The 23009-nt window shown below is 41.4% G+C and overlaps 2 protein-coding genes across 7 annotated transcripts in view; one reads left to right on the top strand and one right to left on the bottom strand.

Moving 5' to 3' along the window:
- Nucleotides 1-23009, bottom strand: part of LOC105486040 (SMAD family member 9) — a 505567-nt gene that overhangs the window by 407165 nt on the left and 75393 nt on the right. For 2 of the 6 annotated variants that reach the window (XR_011614901.1, XR_011614902.1), the window contains exon 7: nt 22155-22302. The exons of 2 other annotated variants lie outside the window; for them this stretch is intronic. Coding sequence is in view for 1 of the 4 variants with exons in the window: in XM_011748706.3 (XP_011747008.1) it covers nt 22291-22302 (12 nt within the window). In the remaining 3 variants the exon portion in view is untranslated. Of the gene's footprint in view, nt 1-13057; nt 22303-23009 lie in introns of those variants that run through there. 2 more of the 6 variants (XR_011614903.1, XM_011748706.3) reach the window with 2 other exon arrangements.
- RFXA (regulatory factor X associated protein) lies at nt 3081-12918 on the top strand. The gene is made up of 3 exons (XM_011748708.2): nt 3081-3837; nt 9274-9381; nt 11465-12918. The coding sequence occupies exons 1-3, from the start codon at nt 3238-3240 to the stop codon at nt 11573-11575; spliced, it is 819 nt and encodes a 272-aa protein (XP_011747010.1). The 5' UTR covers nt 3081-3237; the 3' UTR covers nt 11576-12918.

The raw sequence follows: 23009 nt of genomic DNA, 5'->3' as shown, positions 1-23009 counted from the left end.
GGGAAACCACACAGCCACAGCCCCTGTTCTATGTGAAAGGATTCCTCCTCCAACCACCGACTGGATCAAGAATGGGCACCTTACCCAGGTATAGACCATCCATGGCTTTCCCATGAGCTCCAACCAACCCAGTAATAAGAAGAACAAATGAGGCAAAACAAAGTCTCAATATCTGGAGTCTGAAATGGAAATCTTGGAGAAATGGCACCAGCGAGCAGTGAGAATTAAGATGGAAAGGTACTCAGGAACTGAAGAACATGAATCCCATTGAGGGCCACTATGTCTTAAAGTCCCAGCAGGAAACAGAAGATACAGATGGTTCAAAGAAAGAGACTTTAACCAAGACTGTTTGCAGGAATGTAAACAGGGTTAAGAGAACATGCAAAGGATGGTAAAGCCATCCAGAAAGTAGCAGCAGCAGGAAGCCATTACTACCTGGGCATGAAGGAGCAGGGGGAAGAAATAGTGTTACTGGAGCTCAGCGAGACCGAGTAATGTGCAAGAGCGCTCCTCAGCAGGAGCTGTAGCCTCGGAGGGATACAGAGACTGCCAGAGAGGCAAAGTGGTGGAGAGAAGCAGAGTGCAGGAGAGAAGCAGAGTGCAGGCAGTATCCTCATCGCTCACTTTCCCCTTGCTCTAGTGGCCCACTCATTAGTCACACCCAGTCGGAATCCAGAGACCATGGGAATTCTGGTATGGTTCAGTCCTGCCCGTCTCCACCACAAGAAAAGAACAGGGGACAGCAAGCAAAGTATGTTGCAAACAGAGACCAACCAGAAAGCCACGTACAAGCCCAAGTTATGAAGGATCTGAAGAAAGCTGGTAGACAAAGGAAAACTGTCCAGAAAAAAGTAGGAGACCTGAGAGAAAGACAGCTGGGGAGAGCAGCTGGTCCCTAGCCCTGCCTCAATTCTGATGCCATTCTGTCCTAGTTTTGTCTACTGACAGCATTGCCGCACCCTGACCCCCAGAGTTTGAGGCCCCTTTAATAGGCCTTGCTTCCTTGTCATGAAAAAAGCCCAAATAAGCCAGATTATCAAAAAAGAATAAGCACTTCTTCATCTCACTGGTTCCCACTTAAAGAGACTACTCCTGGCAGGGCATGGTGGCAATCTCTTCCTCCCGGGTTCAAGCGATTCTCATGCCTCAGCCTCCTGAGTAGCTGGGATTGTAGGTGTGGGCCACCACACCTGGCCGATTTTTGTATTTTTAGTAGAGATTTCACCATGTTGGTCAGGCTGGTTTCGAACTCCTGACCTCGTGATCCGCCTGCCTCAGCCTCCCAAAGCGCTGGGATTACAGATGGGAGCCACTGAGCCCGGCCTTAAATTTAATCTTCATTAACATTTTCACTATCAGTTTCTTAAGTGCAGAGACAATCAACAATAAGTGTAAACCTGCTTTGTAGCATTTGATAATGTCCCTGGTGTAAATACTGCAATAGTGGCTGATTTCAAGCAATCAACATGCCATACTGAAGGCAGAGTTGGGAAAATGTGCAGTAACACACCACTAAATAATATTTCCGTATACAGATACGACATAAATAACCTTAAGAGCACAGATAATGATAAAACATAATAAAATAATTAGAAAGTGAAGAGTTTTGAGATTTGTAACCTTTGTTTTTTGGTTTTGTTTTGTTTGTTTATTTATTGAGGCGGAATCTCGGTCTGTCACCCAGGCTGGAGTGCAGTGGTGCGATCTCGGCTCACTGCAAGCTCCGCCTCCCGGGTTCACGCCATTCTCCTGCCTCAGCCTCCGGAGTAGCTGGGACTACAGGCGCCCGCCACCTCGCCCGGATAATTTTTTATATTTTTAGTAGAGATAGGGTTTCACCGTGTTAGCCAGGATGGTCTCGATCTCCTGACCTCGTGATCCACCCTCCTCGGCCTCCCAAAAAGTGCTGGGATTACAGGCTGAGCCACCGCGCCCGGCCGTAACCTTTGTTTTTAATATAATCTTATTGTAAGTTCATGTAGTAAGATTTTTAATAATAGCAGTGTTTAATTTTTCTGCTATTTATATTTCTGAAATGTTGGCAACCAGGTATCATCAGTTGGCCCTAGCACACCACCGACTGCCAAGTTTTACTAATGAGGAAACTGAGGCTCAGAGAGGCTGTAACCAACTTGCTGTAGTCACACAGGACAGTACTACTTAGGTTGCTCTAATTCCAAACCTTCTCCCTTCCACTTGCCTCTTTTTAAAACATAACTGATCTACCTACATGTCAGCACCCAAACGTCTTGGTGTGAATGGATTTATAGTTTGTTGAATAAAGTCATTGCTTTCCGGTAGGTGGGATGGGAAATCTGACCAGGCGAAAGAACAGGATGAAGGGAAAAAGAACATCTACTTAACAGTTCAGGATACGGCAGGATATTTTCTCTCCTGGGATTTGGGCAAGCCAAGATTTAACAACCAGCAATTACCCAGCAACTGATAGAACTGATAGAACATTCATTGTTTTTTTTAAACTTTTGCCATTCAGTATTCCTTTTCACACATTTTCACTGTGTGAAATGAAACGTTAAGACTTATCTCAGCAGCCACAGCAAAGAGCAAGTATTAAAAATCAAGTGAGTTTCCAGGAGAAGAAAACAAAGTTAACCCTCAATACAAATACAACTCGGCCAAAGGTGTGGCCCACCCCTCTCCGCTCCATTATTTTCAAATAAGCCATTTCTGCCCTCATGGACTGCGAGCTAGTGGCTCCAGGCTGTGACACCACTATATCCCAGCTTCAAATCTCCCCTTGCAGGCAGTTTGGGGGTAACTAATAAAATTAGCATCCTAACACTACAAGTTGTGAGACTGCTCAGGAACAATCTTAATTTGCTTACTGGAACTCCTGTAGAAGATGCTTTGAACCGCTTTAGATACAATAGGTTCAGGTAAAACGGCGCTGCCTTGCCAACCACAGCTCCGCAGACCGGGTCTGCAAATCCCTCAGCTGGCCGAAGGGGCCGGATCCACACATGCGCAGTCAGTCCCGTCGGCTGTGCGCTCAGCCGTGCGCTCAGTCCCGCCCCCAGAGGCGCCGCGCTCCATGACAGCCAGCGGGCGTACACACGCTGACGCTCAGGCTGCGGAGGCGCAGGCGCAGTCGGGGCGCCTTCGGGGCACCGCCGCGCTTTCCCGTAGCGTGTCCTGAGTCTTTATTTTGCGAAGTGCCGCTAGGCCAGGCAGGTGCTAAAACCCCGGAGTCGTGGACCCCGGCCAGGTCTCAGCAGCATGGAGGCGCAGGGTGTCGCGGAGGGCGCGGGGCCGGGCGCCGCCAGCGGCGTGCCCCACCCCGCGGCCCTAGCCCCGGCTGCGGCTCCCGCCCTGGCGCCAGCCCCGGTGGCGACCGCGGCCTCGCAGTTCACCCTGCTGGTGATGCAACCCTGTGCTGGGCAGGACGAGGCCGCGGTCCCCGGGGGCAGCGTTGGGGCGGGCAAGCCCGTTAGGTACCTGTGCGAAGGGGCCGGGGATGGCGAAGAGGAGGCTGGGGAGGACGAAGCGGACCTGCTAGACACTTCGGACCCTCCAGGGGGAGGCGAGAGCGCGGCTAGTTTGGAGGATCTGGAGGACGAGGAGACCCACTCGGGGGGCGAGGGCAGCAGCGGGGGCGCCCGGAGGCGGGGCAGCGGCGGGGGCAGCATGAGCAAGACCTGCACCTACGAAGGCTGCAGCGAGACCACGAGCCAGGTGGCCAAGCAGCGCAAGCCGTGGATGTGCAAGAAACACCGCAACAAGATGTACAAGGACAAGTATAAAAAGAAGAAGAGCGACCAGGCCCTGAACTGCGGTGGGACTGCCTCGACTGGCAGCGCGGGAAACGTCAAACTCGAGGTATCAGACTTAGCTGAGGCCTAGGGGTGGGCGGTGGAAGAAGAAACCCAATCTTAACGCAAACCGCATCTCCAGGGCCGGCCCATCCGCTTCCAAATGGGCCGGGTTGCAGTGACTGGGTTAGTGGTTGAGAATTAGAATGTTTGCCCTAAATTAAAGTTTATACCAACATGTGCGAAGCAGTAACAGTTCTGTTGCACCCATATGATAGGTGCTGAAATTTCAGTAAAAATAGTGTGACATCGGCAGAGCTGTCATAGATCTGGGATATGGCTGGAAGGACATAGAGTAAATGTTCGGTCTGGTTCATCGCTAGAGACTTAGGAACCTAGATGAAGTTGGTCCTCTGAGAAAGTCATCTCTTTCGGTTTTCACTACTCTTTTCTCAGTATCCAGTTCTCAGTACCTCTATTCGTAATTCTCCTTTATTTAGTACTTTGTTTTTAGTGCCCTGTTCTGTTAACCCTCTTCCTAGTACCCTATTTTTAGTACTACTATACTCAGTTGCCTGTCTGTAGTACCCCTGTACTTAGTACCCTTTTCTTACAACTCTGTTCCCAGTACCCCTATGTTTAGTCCCTTGTTCTCATGTTCTCACTATCCCAATACTTAATATACCTTGTTCTCAGTATCCTTGTTCTTAGTACCCTGTTTTCACTATCCCTTTTCTTAGTACCCCTGAGGGGGGGAAAAAAAGGATGATAATGGGGTATAAGTCTCAAAAAACTTTTGGATTGTTTGATTTGAACTGAGTCAAAGGTAAAACCAGTGTTCTGGAGTTGGACTTCTGGGTGCAAATCCCTGTTCCATCATTTGCTGGCTGTGTGGCTTGAATAGGTTATGAAACGCTGTAAAATGAGCATTAAAATGGTATGTCATTCACAGTGTTGCTGTGAATATGTGAGCCATTCCATACTGAGTGTTCACACAGTGTCCAGCAACTGGTTCAAGTTTGCAAACCTTTGCTGTTATTATTGTCATTGTTAGTGGTATACTTTGAGGCTGTCACAGATAAGCAGATATTTCTTCTTGTGAGAGCTATGTAATCCCTCAGTGTAGAGAAAAATGTAATTTTGTTACAAGTGATCCAAGCCAAGTATGGTGGCAAGTGCCTGTATACCCAGCTGTACTCGGGAGGGTGAGGTGGGAGGATTGCTTGAGACCAGGGGTTCAAGGCTGCGGTGAGCCTTGTTTGCATCACTGCACTCCAGCCTGGATGACATAGCGAGACCCTATCTCCTTAAAAAAAAAAAAAAAAAGTGGTCAAAAAATTTTTTTCTTTAACTGCAAGCTGTCTTAGGGTCTTAGGATGTATTCTAAGTCTTTAAATTTCTTGGTTTCAGGCTGAACTTGAAGTGCTCCATTACTAAAATATTAGACCTTGTAATTGTTTACAAATGTAATGTTCTAGGCCAGGCACAGTGGCTGATACCTGTAAGCCCAGAACTTGGGGAGGCCTAGGAGGGAGGATCGCTTGAGCCCAGGAGTTCGAGACCAGCCTAGGTAACATAGGAGACCCCTATCTCAACAAAAAATTTTAAAATTAGCTGGGTATGTTGGCACATGCCTGTGGTCCTAGCTATTCAGGAGGCTGAGGTGGAAAGATCATTGAGCCCAGGAGATTGAGGCTGCAATGAGCCATGATTGTGCCGCTTCACTCCAGCCTGGGTGACAGAGCAAGACTTTGTCTCAAAAACAAAAAGTATAATATTCTAAATATTTCCAAAATCTACAGTTGCCAGTGTGTCATACTTAATTCACACTGGTTAGGACTGAGTGACTTCTCTTTCCCTTAAGTTTTAATCTTTTGGAGTAAGAGGACTCCTTTGAGTATCTGGTGACTTAATGAAGACTCTTCCTGGAAAAATCCACTGTGTAACTTTAATTTTGCCTACTAATTAATGGGCTCAGAACTTCTGTAATCTTAGTTTAAAAACCCCCTCAATCCGTATTCTTGTTATATGTTTTACCAAATCTCTGATTATGGGGAATTAGAGAAATAAACACCTGGAAAAGAATGAAAGTTAGTAAAAGTGATCAAGTTTCTTCCTCATTATGTTCCACAGATGCTCATTCGCTTCAGAATTCTTTGGAGAGGGAGAAAAATAATACTTTTTTTCTTTCTTTTTTTTGAAACAGAGTCTCACTCTGTTGTTGCTCAGGCTGGAGTACAGTGGTGCGATCTCGGCCAACTAGAACCTCCACCTCCTGGGTTCAAGCAGTTCTTGTGCCTCAGCCTCCTAAGTAGCTGGGATTATAGGCATGCACCACCACCCCCAGCTAATTTTTGTATTTTTAGTAGAGACCGGGTTTCGCCATGTCGGCCAGTCTGGTCTCGAACTCCCGATCCTCCCACCTCAGCCTCCCAAAGTGCTGGGATTACAGGTGTGACCCACCACACCCAGCTTAATAATACTTATTTTCAAAAAAGAAGTAGTTAACCTATGGCTGCTTACTTTTTTTTTTTTTTTTTAACTACCTAGCATTTACATCTACAGTAAGGAAAATGTGTAAAAGGCAAATTGATACTGAGAGTCTCTCTCTGCACCTCCCACAAAAAGAACCTCATAATTGACTATTTTGTTATTTATTTACTTATCTAATTTTTAGAGATGGGTCTCACACTGTTGCCCAGGCTGGCCTCAAAATCCTGGGCTCAAGTGACCCTCCCGCCTCAGCCTTCCGAGTAGCTGGGATTACCCCACCATTGCACCCAGCTTCACTATTTTGAAATAATTTGCATGACTTTTTAGGGAAGGGAATTAATTGCTATAAGCAACAAATAATAGCTTACTATCCAATTTGTCTTATATTGTGGGATACTTTATCAGTTCTGAGGAGGTAACAAGATCTGTAAGTCTTTATCTTTGTTAAACTGAGTGAGTGTAAAGAAAACAACAGTGCCAGTCGGGATATAATAAGAGCCAACTATATAGTCCGGTTTTAGTAGTTCAGAGGAGGATAGATCATTGTAGGCTGAGATACTCCAGAAAGGCTTTGCAGAGGAAATGTGACTCAGGATAAACCAGAAAGGATGGGTAATAGTTTACGCTTAATGAGCTGAGTTTCTTATGTGTCAAGCACTGTGTTAAGCTATAAATGGAGTCTCACAGCCCTTCAGCAATGGGATAGGTACTATGTTTTACATACATGGAAACTGAGGCACAGAGAGGCTAAAGGATTTGGCCTAGGTCATACAGCCAGCAAGTAGTGTACTCAAGCACAAGCAGTCTTATTCTAGAGCCTTCACTTTCACCCCCTTACTGTACTGCTTCCCTAGAATTCTGGTAGATGAAAGAGAAGCACATTTTAGTAAAGAGAGAGAAGTAGGAATACAGAAAACACTTTTGTGAAGATAGCAAGTGGACTATTCTGGCTAAAATGTAATAGTTGAGTGGAAAATTTATGAGAGAAACATTTGGAAAGATAGGTTGAAGCTAGTTTTTTCTAGTATTGAATGCCAGCCTATGGGATTTGGGTTTGGAGTCTTTAAATGAAGTGATAATTAGGAAGGAGCAGAGGCTCCTACCCTGATGGAGTGGGTTAAAGTTGAGAGCCTATAGATTTTGAGACTATTTCGAAGATCATTATAGTAGGACTGACAGGTGATGACGGTATCTTCTGCTATGCTATGAGCAGCAAGATTAGAAATTAAGGTCTCTATTCCAATGAAGGATTTATTAAGGTAAAAAAATTAAAGAAATTAAGGTATCTAAAATTATTTCTTACACAAGCCGAGGTTAAGTGAGGAACAAGTGTGTATAATGTCTACTCCACCAATCTAAGAACTGTGCTATATGAGAGACACATAAAGGGACTAGGGATAAATGAATTGACTTCTGTTGGTGGGATTGTTGTTATTAAATACCTGAAAAGCTATCATTTAAGAGAAGGAGTAGACTTATATGGCATAGTTCTGAGGTGACTGGGACTCTTAGGCATAAATCACAAGGAGTATGTATTTCAGCTCAGCTTAAGTAAAGCTACCTAACATTCTACCGAAATATCAGAGCTATTCAAAACCAAATGAAGTGTGGCAAAAGTTGGTAAACTCTGTAGGACAAAGAGCATTGAAAGTTTTTGAAAAAGAATTCCAACATCTGTACAAGTTTGGACTAGATGAGTAAAGGTTATTTTCACTACAAGCTTCTCTATCTAATTCAGTATCTAATATTTTGTGATATTAACCTTTTGAATTTGCATAGTGAGGTTGTGAGGGCGGAGGGTACTGTACCGTCAAGTCAATTTCAGCATTCCATTATCTTGCACATAAAAATTAAAGAATCTCATAAATAAAATCAACTCGGGGGTCGGTGGGGGAGGAAGAAGTTATTTTTGTTTCCTCTGGGTATTAGAATTTTCTTTTTACAGTTGTTACGTGTTGAGGCCTAAAATATTTAGGGATGAAATGTTTTCGTAATATAAGGTTGGTAAACTTCTCATAATGAAAGAGATTAAGAGGATATTCTCATAGATAACTCAGAGGCCGGTAGAAAGAAGGCCAAGAGAAAAAAACAGCATAGATAATATTCTAAGTAAAGAACAAAGAGGTTAAATTCATGTAAAGTATGGCTTTCTGGTAAAACATTTATAGTTTTATATTTACTTAGTAAGAATTTTGGATGTGGTATTGTAGCATAGTTTTGTAAGAGTCAGAATATTTCAGTCAGCTAAACAATATTTTGTTATGCCGGCAAAATTGCAAGTATTTAAAATGCAGTCAGGTAACTGGGAGTACCTAACTGGTAATAAGTGCGGCTGATTTTGTTTTTGGGCAGTTAAATCTCAGGGTAATGGTATCGTTTTAGGACTTGCCTGTTTTGTTCATACAGGTGGCAGGAGACTATACTAGTGCTTTTTCAAGCAAGTTTATCTAAATTTTGAAAGATTTGGTTATCAATTGCTTCTTTAAACAATATTTTACTACTCCCCCATTTGTTTTGGTTGTTAACTGGGTAAAAGCTATCAGATATCTTATTGAGCAGTGCATAATTTGCCTCTGAGTTCATATATTTCATCCAAAGGCAAGCAGATTATGTTTTGGCCTGGATAGCATTATAAAAAGAGAATGGTCAATTCCACTTGGCATTTTTTGTAATGTTGAAAATAGCTCACAAGTAACTCTGCCTCAATCTTAGTGGCCCACCTCTCACACTGTTACTCTATCACACTGTATCACACACTATTAATTTTGAGACCTGTCAAGAGACTAAAGAACCCAGGTTGAAAATCAGGTGGGAGAGGGAGTGAGAAGGAATGTTACATCAAATTAACTGCCGGTATCTTGCCTATAATGAAGAACTTTCCAGTGTTACAGAGACTGGGCAAGAAGAAGGAAGAAACGCAAAGACCTGTTCATTACCTCTTTGAAATACCTGTAATCATGACTTATTACATTAACTGTTTATCTATTTCCATTTTTATCATTTATCCCAGGAAAGTGCAGATAACATACTCTCCATTGTTAAACAAAGAACAGGATCTTTTGGGGATCGTCCTGCAAGACCTACTCTTTTAGAACAAGTGTTAAATCAAAAAAGACTGGTAAATATCTGTTTGTAAATCAGTTATAAATGTGTTAACAAACTTTTTTGTTATAAATTGAATTATTGAGATTTTTGAGATTTTAACTCATGACATCACACTATACATCAAAATGAATTCCTAATAAGGAGTCAAAGTTTTAAAAAAAGAATCAAAACTTTACCTCAAAAATCTGTAACGAGATTTTTTTTAGCTTATATAGACAAAATCACAGGGAGAAGATTATAAACTTGACTACATAAAAATGAATGCTATAGTCAAAACTAGTGGCAAAATGCACAATAACCTAGAGCAAAAATATGTACAACAAGTATAAAAGACTGTGGTTATTGTGGCTGATATTTTATCACATAAAATATTCCTGGTTGGGCATGGTGGTTCATGCCTGTAATCCTAGCACTTTGGGAGGCCAGGTGGGAGGATCACTTGAGGCTGGGAATTTAAGACCATTCTGGGCAACATAGCGAGACCCCATCTACAAAAAAATTTAAAAAGTAGCTGAGTGTGATGGTATGTAGCTGTAGTCAAGAGGCTGAAACAGGAGGATGGCTTGAGCCCAGGAGTTTGAGGCTGCAATGAGCTGTGATCATACCACTGTACTCCAGCCTAGGCAACAGAGCACCCTATGAATCACTAAACATGATCAGTTTCCTTATATATATATATAAAATATGTTTCCCTCTTTGACAGCTTCAGTCTTAACTGCAAAGAAAGGTTATTACAACAATTCCTATAATTTGATGAGGAAAACCTTTGACTTCAATACATTGCAAAAGATACAAACAGAAAAAAATAGGTGGAATACCATTAAATGATATGGAAAGGTATTCAACATCATTAAAAATAAACAAAAAGTGAAAATTGTTTAAACGATTACCACAATGATGTATGATGTTGAGACTTTCATGAAATGGGCATCCTCCTGCAGTTAATGGCATTATATATTGGTATAGCACTTTCAGAAAGCAGTGGGCATTATGTACCAGGAGCCATCCCTTTTGACTCAGACATCACATTTAATATGAAGGCATTTACAGGACGTAAATCCTAAATATGGATGGAGTTAAACATAAAGATATTGCCAGGAATATATTTATCATAAATAGTAAAAAGGTAATTGAAGCAACCTAAATGTCCAACGGTGTCATAACAGCTAAGATGATTTTTAAACAAAACTATTTAATAAATAGAAAACGTACCAAGATATAATACATATAATGTTGAAATCAGGATTTAATGATAGTATGTTCACTTTATTCAGTTTATCTTTTTGCAACTTATTGGGGCCAAAGATTTTTTCTTTATAAATTTATGTATTTTATTATAAAAACATATTACGGGAGACTGGCAGGATGATTGCTTGAGCCTAGGAGTTCAAGACCGAGTGAGCTATGCTCCCGCCACTGCACTCTAGCGTGGGGAACACAGACCCTGTCTCTAATAATCATATGTTAATCATAGTCTGTTATATTTGTTATATTATTACAACTATATTTTAAAATGATGAGTGTACAAAAAGGTATTGGATGTTTTGGAGCAGTTCTATTAGTTTTTTTCCTGAAATTTTGGTATATACCTATATATATACACATATATAAATGCACACCTATATACACAATTTTAAATTTCTTTATGAAGACTTAGTTGGCTAATGAGAAACTTGACTTCTAGCACTGGTTTATATGTATGTACAAACTGGCATTTAGCTGCTATTTTCACATGTGGCTCCCTTTCATCTCCATTTTTTTTCTTGCTATAATCCTGGGTCAGTGCTCTTTGTTCTTACGTATTTCAAGAGATATATTTGCTGGCATATTATAGAAGGCGTTTCCTTTGTGTACAAAGTCACCAATAACAGACTTCACCTGTTATTTTTAGGTTTTAGTATTTTGATGTGTGACATCACATTATTTTCAGTTTGCAGCTTAGTTGCAGTGCATCAGATGTAAAAGTGATTTTGATTCAGGCATATTTTTGTGAAATATTGTGTCGTGTAGGGACACATCAGAGTAATTTCATAGCATGAAAACAGTCTAATCACATAGATTAATGCTATTAATAATTTTTTTCTTTTCTTTCTAAGTCGTTACTAAGAAGTCCAGAAGTAGTGCAATTTTTACAGAAACAGCAACAACTATTAAATCAGCAAGTTTTGGAGCAAAGACAGCAGCAGTTTCCAGGAGCATCAATGTGAGGGAACTTATCAAGAACATCTACATGGTTTTTATCTTACTGTAATAGATGAGCATATTTTTTTACCAAATATAAATGGGGTAATAATATATGCCTGTAGAACATAAACATTTTCCTGTAAATGTATGTGTGCATTTGGGGATAAATAAGTATTGCACTTTGTGCATCTAATCTTTCAGATTACTATGAGTTTGAAGAAGTCAGCTTATCTTTCCAAAATAACATTTAATTATAATGTTTTTTAAAAATATATTCCTCTTCAGTCATTGTTACTGAAGGTAATGAAGCAGTTACTTTCTGTGGAAGTCATAAAGTTAATAGATATTAATCTTGACTCATCTAGCTCAGTGGTTCTCATCAAGGATCCATTTGATTGTCATAGTGACCTTGAAAACCATTGGTTTTTAGTGAGTGGTCAGGAATACTAAATGTTCTGCAGTATCAGGGGTAGTCCCACATACTAAGGATTGTCTCACCCACAGTGCCAAAAACACTCCTAAGAAATGTTGATGGCTATTTTGTGGTGCTAACATGTAGTTGGGGCACCTATAATTGGGTTCTCTTAATAACCTTTCTTTTCAGTTAAGACTGAAGCTGTCAGAGAGGTAAGCACATTTTATATAGATGTAAGGAAAGTGATTATTGTTTAATATCTGTGAATTTAGGATGTGCATCTCTTTTCAGAGGTGTGCTAGTAAAACCTGAGGGATTAACTAAGCACACTGGGATGTGTCTCTTACAGTTGGCTTCTGTCTTTCATGTTACCTGTTAGTGTTGATCTCTTAAAGCAGATATTTCTTGTTTGTTGAATTTGTGAACAGTATAGATCTCAGCCCACCAATGCCAAGACAAAATTATTTTTCTTATACTTATTTTTATTAAACAAAATGAAAAAGATCCTTTTCAAAAAGGAGATCCTGAAAATAAAACTAACAGTCCAGCATTTTGTCATTGTTTTTCACAATTGAGCTATCTCAAAACTGCTATTCCTAAGTAATGTTCAAAAATGATGGGTAATCTGGATACTTTTTCCTTATACTTTCTCCTAGGAAAACTTTAAAACTTTTAAAAAGACAAACCTACCAATAGGAATAACAAATTAAATGTCAAGAGAATATATCCAATATTAGGATATAAATGTATGTGTCTCAAGTTTAACTATACAAAAATTTGTTACTTGTTTTTTAAACTCTATATATAGTTAAACTTAATCATGGCTGTTCTGAGAAGTACTTATGGAAAGCAAGAATGTTTTTGTTCATTTTTTAATGTGTGTGTTTTTACTTGCATATCTGTTTGCTTTTAACAAAATTAATTCATTAAAGTCCAGTTGTTGACCTTTGAGTTGGCTGATGTCTTTATTCTGTTCTTTAGTTTATTCTTACTAGACGCAGAGGAATTCTAGTCTTGGTTTTAAAAGTCTCAAGTTGGAATCTTTCAAATGTTTACTGATTTATAATGTCCCATTTCTTTTTCTAGAATTAGAAAATATGATTAATATGAATATTGTCAAATAGTTCTAATTGCTTTTGTATAACTCATTGAAATGGAAATTTTAGTATTTTAAAAAATCATTATTACACCCTCAGTTTGTAACTGTCTTTAGTTTCTAACTTCCTTAGCTAGAAAAATTAATGTTCTACTCATGACCACAGATACTGCTGAAGGTCCATAGATTAGGGCCTGTGTTCAGATAGCAGTTTATTTGAAAATGGACTGACTTCCCTCACTATAGAAAAAAAAAAAATCTGATTTAAATACCTCTTTTATTGAGTTTGAAGGTAACAGTTGTTTTTAAAACATTTTAATGAAAATACTTGACATGTTTAATAATCAGGTGAGTTGATCTCACCTTTCAATCAAAAGATAAGCTATTTCCCTGATTACCCCTGACATATAGTACTCCATCTTCCATTGGTTGTTTGGATTATTCTAAACCACTGGAGATGAACTTTCTAAAAAATCATCTACTGCAGCAAAATAAATCTTTCCTCTTCAGAGCTTTACCCTAGTAGCAGAAAAGGATGTAGCCTGTCTTAAGATGTATTCCATAAGCACAGACGCCGATTTTTATGAGCTATTTGTAGCTTGGGCTTTAGAGGACCCGAGAGTGTGTGCAGCATGAAAACCCAAATGGAAAGCTGAGGAAGAAGCCAGAAGACAAGCTATGACTAGCGGGAGTTTGTTTGTGTTCCTCCTATAATTACACCTCGAACGATTTACTTTTCTTAAATTGGAGACCATAGTCAGCACTAATCAGATTTTATACCGGTTGCCTTTGAAAATCTAATAAGCAGCAGGATATGTTAATAGTAATATATTAATTAACATTACATATTAGCATTAAAATTGTTAGTGTTTATTATGGCAATATGGTTATATCATTAAACTATACATGCATACCTGTACTTCATCATGCTGATTAAAATCATCTGCAGAAACGTGGGGGCACAGTGAGGGTAATTTTGACAGCAGTCCTTTTCAGAAAATGAAGGAAACCAGCCAATACGGTGGCTCACACCTGTAATCCCAGCACTTTAGGGGGCCAAGGCAGGCAGATCACTTGAGCCCGGGAGTTTGAGACCAGCCTGGGTAACATGGTGAAACCCTGTCTCTACAAAAATATAAAAATTATCTGGGCATGGTGGTGCCCCCAGCTACTCAGAAGGCTGAGGTGGGAGGATTGCTTGAGTCCAGGAGGTTGAGGCTGCAGTGAGCCCTGATCCTGCCACTGCACTCCAGCCTGGGTGACACAGCAAGACTCTGTCTCCATAAACAAACAAACAAAAAAAAAAATGAGGGAAACTGAGTATTAGAGACATCAATATTTTTCTAAGAAAACCTAAAATTGTCTGCTAGTATGGAAACTCAAGTTTGCTTCATAGCAGGGTGTGCTGAGACTCTTAGTTTTGAGTTTCTCTTGTACTTGCAGAGCCGGCCTTTTCTTTTTAAACTGTCCATCATGACATGTACACCCTGCCTCTTGGGGTAATTAGGTGGACCCTTTTGGCCAGGGAAATGCTTGTCCAAGAAAAAACAAACATTGATCTCTTGTCTGGGTGCCCTTCTCTGGATAACATGCCCAAATGATATGTTACTGTGTCTCTATTTCTTGTTCACCTCTTTAATGCCAACAACAAAGAATCAATTGCCTTTTGCAATTAGTCCCAGACATTTGCTACCTTTAATGAGTTATACAGTCCACCCAGTATCTCACTTTCCTCAACATGTCCTGCTTTGTTAGCAATTGAAAGTGACTCTAGCCCCTGCCCAGGCCAGGCACTGCCCATTCTGAAGGGCAAGAACAACTTAGAACTGAGACATTCAGAGCAATTCTCAGGTACCCAGTTTGGAGAGGAAGGCTGAGTGCTGAATGCTTTCTGAGCAGCAGCTCACCAGTCCCTGAGTGTCTCTCCGGCTATGTGCTGAAGGTCAGATGCTGGGGCCACTGTGGTGACTATGCCAAGCACAGCAGTGGCAGGAATGGCAGTGTCCTCAGAGGCCAGTGCTGCCTGACTGCCTACACTGTGCCCTTGCTGGGAATGTAATAGCTCACCCTTAGTGTTAGTAATGGTGATGCAAGATTTTTTGCTCCTTAGTTCAGCTAAATCTGGGTTCTTGTCTCACAGCCAGGAAAAATTAGGTGCGAGGGCACATTGAAGGGTGAGGAGGGCAGAATTTACTAAGCAAAAAGAAAGCTCTCACCAAAAAAGGTGGGGGCGGGGTACCACCAGTAGGCTCCCACCTCACAAATTGAATACCAGGTCACCACAAACAAGCTGAAGAGACCAGGCCCCTCCCCTGGATAAGGCATGAATTCCTGGTGACTCTGCCCCATTCCCTCAGTGCACATATGGGCCCTTAGTCTGAACCATTCCATATTGACTTATTTCCCATATGATGCACGTGTTAAGGGAAAGAATTTTTCACTGTGGGCGTGTTTAGGTAAGCCCCCTGAGCGCAATGATATGGACAGGTCAGAGGTTCTCTGGTACCCTTCCCTATCTGCCTAGGCATTTGGCTATCTCCTACCTCTATCAACAGGAGGCAGGAATTGATGGGTTTACTTCTAGCAACCAAAATGGCAAGGCTTCTCACGTGTTCTTGGAAAATCAAGAACAGAAATCTCTTAAATAGCTGACGTACAGGCATAGCAAGTTGAACAAGATATTGATCAGAACCAGAGTAGCAACCGTATCATAAACTGCAGGTACTGCCTGTATTTTGTGATAAGCTGCTTATCTGAGACCTCTTGATGAACAGCAGGCAAAGTTTTATCAACATGCCAAACACCTGAATGATGGGCACAACTACAGCTTTCCTACTGTTTCAGTGTGTTAGATAACTGAAAAGCCCCACAGCGCAGTGGCTCAAATAACAACTTATTTTTTTTTCTTTTTCCTCACAGTGTTGTGGGTTGGCTGAGCTGAGCTGAGAGTTTCTTCTGGTAGTCTTGCTTGGGGCATCTCATGAGGCCACAGTCAGATGGCAGCATGGCTGTGACTGGACAGTCAAGATGACCTCCCATCCTCCACAGCTGGAGGCTTCAAACCAAAGGCCCCTGTGCCGGTCCAACCCATGCTCAGTTTTTGTCATTTTTACACTTTCAGTAATTAAATTGCTTTTCCATTTTGTAATAGTTGAAAAATAATTCAAAACAAAAATATTTTGTGATACGTGAAAATTATATGAAATCCAAATTTCAGTGTCCACAAAGTTTTACTGGAACATAACCACAACCACGCTTATTCACTTATGTATAATTTACAGCTCCTTTTGCACTACAGTGGCAGTGCTGAGTGGTTGTGACAATCACAGAGACCACATGGCCCACAAAGCCAAAAATATTTACTATCTGGGCCTTTAGAAATTCTGCTGGCCCCTTCTCCAGAGCCTCTGTCCATCATAGTCATCTCTTTTTTTTTTTTTTGAGATGGAGTTTTGCTCGTCGCCCAGGCTGGAAAAGAATGTTGCGATCTCGGCTCACTGCAAACTCTGCCTCCTGAATTCAAGAAATTCTCCAACTCAGCCTCTTGAGTAGCAAGGATTAGAGGTATGTGCCACCACACCTGGCTAATTTTTTTTTTTTTTTGAATTTTTAGAGAGACTGGGTTTCACCATGTTAGCCAGACTGGTATCAAACTCCTGACCTCAGGTGATCTACCTGCCTTGGCATCCCAAAGTGCTGGGATTACAGGCGTGAGCCACTGCACCTGGCCCACAGACATCTCTTCATTCAGTAGTCTAGCATGGGGGCTTGCTCCCAAGAGTAACGTTCCAAGAAGATATGCGCCAAAGTGCAAGTACTCATTCAAACCTCTGCTTGCATAATGCTTGCTTGTTGCGGGAAGTCAGGGACCCTGAACGGAGGGACCGGCTGAAGCCACAGCAGAAGAATATAAATCGTGATGATTTCATGGACATTCATTAGTTCCCCAAATTAATACTTTTATAATTTTTTATGCCTGTCTTTAATGTCTTAATCCCATCATCTTTGTAAACTGAGGATGAATGTCGCCTCAGGACCCTGTGATGATTGCGTTAACTGCACAGATTGTTTGTAGAGCATGTGTATTTGAATATGAAATCTGGCACCTTAAGAACATGATAACAGCAATTTTCAGGGAATAAGGGAGATAACTTTAAAGTCTGACTGTGGGCTGGGTGGAAAAGAGCCATATTTCTCTTATTACCGAAAACGGGTAAGATAAGTATCACTGAATTCTTTCCCCAGTAAGGAATATTAATAATTAACTGCCCTGGGAAAAGAATGCATTCCCAGGGTGGGGCCACTAAAATGGCCGCCTTGGGAGTGTCTGCCTTACACAGATGTAAATAGGGATGAAACACGCCCTAGGGTCCTGCAGCGCCCCCAGGCTTGCTAGGATTAGGAAATTCCAGCCTGGCAAATTCTAGTCAGACCGGTTCTCTGCTCTTGAACCTTGTTTATCAATGACAATGCATGCACAGCTGGACATGGACGTTCATTAGTGATTCTAGTTTCGCCCTGACCTCCTGCCTTGTGATCTTTTGTCGTCCTTGAAGCATGTGATCTCTGTGACCCACACCCTATTCATGCACTCCCTACCCTTTGAAAATTGCTGATAAAAACCTTTTGGTTTTACGGCTCAGGTAGCATCACGGAACCTGCCGACATGTGGTATCTCCCCTGGACACTCAGCTTTAAAATTTCTCTCTTTTGTACTCTTTCCCTTTATTTCTCAGACCAGCCGACACTTTGGGAAAATAGAAAAGGACTCACGTTGAATTACTGGGGGAGAATTTCCCTCGATACTTGCTAACATGCCATTGGCCAAATTAGGTCACACAGCTAACCCAAAGTCATGCGGGTGGCCATCAACACTGGGATGTGTGTGGCTCATTGGAGGTCATTGAAGTAAAACCTCCCATAGTTACACAGTAAGTTAGTCAAATTCTTGGTTTATTGGACAGCTGACAGCTGTAAGAAGGACCCTATGTTAATGGAAATGGATACAACCTAATAACATGAACAACAGATAATGGTTTTTAACCATTAACTTCCATTGATGATGGTTCTGATTAGAGCACAAGATAACTAGTGAAATGAGAGTTCCCTTAGCCCCCTTGCAGGGCATGCCACAAGGGTATGGCTCTCTCCTTTCGTCTCCCTGTTGCTCAAACCCATAGGAGGAGCATGCAGACAGGCAGGTGCAGAGGCCTTGGGGAGCGCTTTTGGGCTTCGGCCTAACGGCAGCATCTAGGGATGGCTGGCTGTGACTCCTGAATCCCAGGTGGCCGTGTGTTACAGTGTGCTCTTTCAGCTCTGCCGTCTGCAGATGGATTATGTTAATCAGCTCGATAGACCCTGTGCCTTATCGTAAGGGCAGTGTCCAGTGTGACGGGTTTCTGTACCCCACGTTCTTGCCCAGCATACCAGAAGAGTCGGATGACACGTGGACTTGAAGGATGAGTGCAAGGTTTTATTGAGCGGTGGAGGCTCTCAGCAAGACGGATGCAGAACCAGAAGTGGGGCACAGAATGAGAAGGTGCTCTTCCTCTGGAGTCCTGCCGTTCTTGTTTGACATTGAGATGCCTCTTCCCTTCTCTGCCGTGCCGCCCTGCCACTCCCACTCTTTGTCACTCTCTGCCACTCTCTTTCTCTGTTCCTCTCAATGTTCAGCCACTTGTGTCTGTGCCTGCTAAGGTCTCAGGTTTATATGGCCATGGGATGGGGGCATGGCAGGCCAGAGTGGTCTTGGGAAATGCAACATTTGGGTGCAAAAACAAGAATCCCTGTTCTCACTTAGGTCTGTGGGCACAGGCCCAAGGGTGGAGCCCTCGCCTGGGACCCCACTCTTCTCTACCCAGCACTTCCCTGCCTCCCTCCAGTATCAGTCAGTAGTAGAGTCTTGTGATAGGCTGGATAATGGCCCCCCAAGATATCCATGTGCTAATTCCCAGGATTTGTTGATGTTGTCTTATGTGGCGAAAGGAACTTTGCAGGGGTGCTTAAGTTGAGCATTCTGAGATGGAGAGATCAACCTGAATTACCTGGATGGGCTCAGAATGTAATCACAGGTGTCCTTACAAGAGGAACGCTTGCTTACAGAAGAAGAAATAGGAGATGTGATGATGGAAGCAACAGGTTAGAGAGATTCAAGAAAAGCACAGCCAGCCAAGGGAATGCAGGCAGCCTCCAGAAGCTAAAAAAATAAAAATAAAAATAAAAAAAAGCAAGAGAACGATTCCCCCTAGAGCTTCCAGAAGGAACTAGCCATGCCACCACCTTGTCATTATCCCAGTGAGACAGATTTCAAACTTCTGGACTCAAGAACTGTAAGGGTAAGAACTGTAAAATAAATTTATGCTGTTTTAAGCCACAAAATTTGTGGCACTTTTTTACAGCAGCAACAGGAAATTAATAAAAATCTTCCAGTGCTAGGGGTTGAATCTCATCACATTTCTAAGGCAAGCACTGCTTAGTATCTTGCTTATTTAAAAGATAAACTTAGCTAGTATAAACAATAGTGACCAACTAGATTGTATGCTATAATACTTGTAACTAAATGTAAGAAAAATGATTGCACACTCTTTGTTTTCTTGTTTGTTTTGAGACAGAGTCTCACTCTGTTGCCCAGGCTAGAGTGCAGTGGCACAATCTTGGCTCACTGCAACCTCCACCTCTCCGGTTCAAGCTCTTCTTGTGCCTCAGCCTCCTGAGTAGCTGGGACTACAGGCACACACCACCACACCCAGCTAATTTTTGCGTTTTTAGTAGAGACAGGGTTTTGCCATTTTGGCCAGACTAGTCTCGAGCTCCTGACCTCAGCTGATCCACCCACCTCGGCCTCGCGAAGTGCTGGGATTATAGGCATGAGCCACCGCACCCAGCCAATTGCATACCCCGGATCAAAAAACCATTTCCCTCAAGTTAGAATATGTGATATTTATTGTACATTGAGTGCCCTCTGCTGCTTACCCAAAGCTTTCTAAACCTTAACCAAACTCGTAAAGCTTATAAGCAGTGGGACAATTTGGAGCCTTAAACTCCCAAATTCTGAAATGTCTTCCGACACGATTTTCCACAGCAATCTGTAGCGTGTCTGGAGCAAGGATGGGGGGATCATGATTCAGGGGTCCCCAAGGAGGGTCTATCATAGACTGTTGCTTTTTAAAGTAACCAGTAGCAATGCTTTAAACTGTCATTGTAGATTTAAGAACCTGTGGTCCAAATGTCTCAGTTTAGTATGTAAAACCCTTTACCTCCAAGCTCCTGCCTATTTCTGCCTCTCTCCTTTACTTCAAGCCATCATGATTTACATGGTATAATGCTAATGGATCACTGTTTCACAGAAGTTCTTTCCATCCTTTTAGTTCTTTTCCACTCCTTCAGCAAGATGAAGAGCTCTCTCTTGTCCTTCAGCACTGAGCTTTCTATTTCCTTTTTATGCCAAACCAGGAAAAACAAATAGTAACTTTGCCAACTTTTGTTTGCAAACGCCTTTCATAGTAATCTATAATCTCACCAACTCCTTTAGAAAACAATCATCAATGTAACATTTTTTCCATCATGTATGAAAGAAATGATTTTAAGTTTAAAATATTTTATTGTATATCAACATGTTTTAAACATTGTACTATAATCATTTCAGTATACCTTTAAATATTTTATTAAGACAAATTTCACTTTCCACAGTCATGTAGTGATGGGCTATATTTAATTTGTTTTAAAATAACTGAGTCAAGAAAAGCAAGTGTGTGAACAATGAACTGTAAAATGGTATAATATTTAGCTTGAAGACTGAATGTATAAGAAAGTATATACTATTATGGCATCCGAAAAGACAAAACACTTTTACAGTATGATGTTTGGAATATTTGAAATTAAACATCAGTGGATCATTTTGATAATATTTATGTATTTATTTTTTGAGATGGAGTCTCGCTCTGTCGCCCAGGCTGGAGTGCAATGGCAAGATCTCGTCTCACTGCCACCTCAACCTCCGAGTTTCAAACGATTCTCCTCCCTCAGCCTCCTGAGTAGCTGGGATTACAGGTGCCCTCCGCCATGCCCGGCTAATTTTTGTATTTTTAGCAGAGACAGGGTTTCACCATGTTGGCCAGGCTGGTCTTGAACTCCTGACCTCAGGTGATCTACTCACCTTGGCCTCCCAAAGTGCTGGGATTACAGGCATGAACCACCGCTCCTGGCCTATTTTGATAATTTTTAGGCTTTTCCTTCCTAAATGATGAGACTAGAGAGAAGTTAGCCTGCCACTTGCAAGCGTTCTCTCCAAATAACACATTGCAGGTGTGAATTCTGTTTGGCTTAAAAACCAAACTGAATATAATTTTCCTTATATTTACTCCATTTAACATTGGCATTTAGATGAAGAGTCATTCTGAGGCCATACCTAACATTTTTATCAGATGCATGCAAATAATGGAACCATCAGTCATCATGCAGAGGTAAACTTTCAGAATTAGTGTCTTTTTGTTAACTTGGTCTTATAACATCAAAATTCTTTATGCTTGTCATACTCAAATTCACATTATGAAAACAAATTAAATGCTTAGAATAAAAGCAATTTTAACTGTTTAACTGCTAAAGCTACTTTTCCATGCTACTGCTATGCAGCTGGATAACTATTTCCAAACTGAAACACAAGTGCGCTTTTCTGATCCCTATCTGCTGTGCATGGTCACATGATATGCAATTGGAGGCTTGCAATGCATTTTATTTTGAAAGGGAGAAGCTAAATACTTACTGATATTTTTAAAGGAAGAGTTAAAAACAACCACCATTTCTGCCTTTACAATGTGATCCCCAAAAGCCTTTCTAAACAAACAGTAGCTGGCAAATGCTGAAAATGAATAAATAGAATCCCTGTCCTTAAACACGTCCCAGGCTGGCAGAGAGAAGGATAAGTAAACAGGGTGGTGCAGGAACTGATACGGACCATCGATGGGCACAAAGTATTATGGGAACACAGAGAGGAGGCACTAACCTGCTTTCGAATGCCCAGGATGATTTACTAAGAGAACCGACATGAAGGATGGCAACTTCGATCGGCCCAGAAGCCTTCCCTGGTACTTACCCAGGGTCTGATGTAGATGTCACTCGGTGGTCCCAGCAGCTTGTCACAGCTGACAGCACACTGCTTATTGGTTTACTTGTTCATCTTTCTCCACAAAACGGTAAGCTCCTCAAAAGCAAGGACTTTGTCATTGCATCTACAGTGCCTGCTGATACATAAGAACTATCTGATAAGTAAATATAAGCAGTCTATGATGAAAATACTTCTCTAAGACAGGCTGATGTTTGAAGACAGTATTTTTATGTCTATACCACGATATGTTTAAAGAATGTGTATTCGTGTTTGAAATGCCAATGCCAAATATTAGGTGCAAGCACAGGGTCAGGAACCATGGGAGACGCAGACAAACAAGACACAATCACTGCTCTCCAGAAACTTACAGTGTAAACTGGAGGCTTCATGGTCCCCACCTGGATCTAAACTGGCACATCTTTCATGTGTTTATATTTTGGAGTCCCACAAAACACTTTTTGAATAAAGGGCTCCATTTTGTTAAAAAAAAAAAAAATTGACAACTCTGATCAAGTAAATAAGAAAGCTGTTTTCTAGGTGTAGAGTTTCCCCTTTTTAAGATTAGAAGGAAATTTAGATGCAAGGAATTGAGAATTTACATTTTTAGATGTGTTCCTATTTCTTTGGATTTCATTTTAGTTCTCCCTCACCAGTTGCCTTTTAGCACCTAATAGGCAATCTGTAGCAATGTACAGATGTTATACAATAATAGAAGTGCTCATTCTTCCCTATACACTGCAATATCACATATTTGCTACCATCCAGAAAAAGGTTCTACATATATCCTTTCTAAAGTTACTGTGAAGTATCTTCAGGATCTATACTTCACGATGGTTATTCTAA

Source organism: Macaca nemestrina, chromosome 16 (genome assembly GCF_043159975.1).
Source record: "Macaca nemestrina isolate mMacNem1 chromosome 16, mMacNem.hap1, whole genome shotgun sequence".
Taxonomy (NCBI): domain Eukaryota; kingdom Metazoa; phylum Chordata; class Mammalia; order Primates; family Cercopithecidae; genus Macaca; species Macaca nemestrina.
This window is presented reverse-complemented; position numbering and strand designations above follow the sequence as displayed.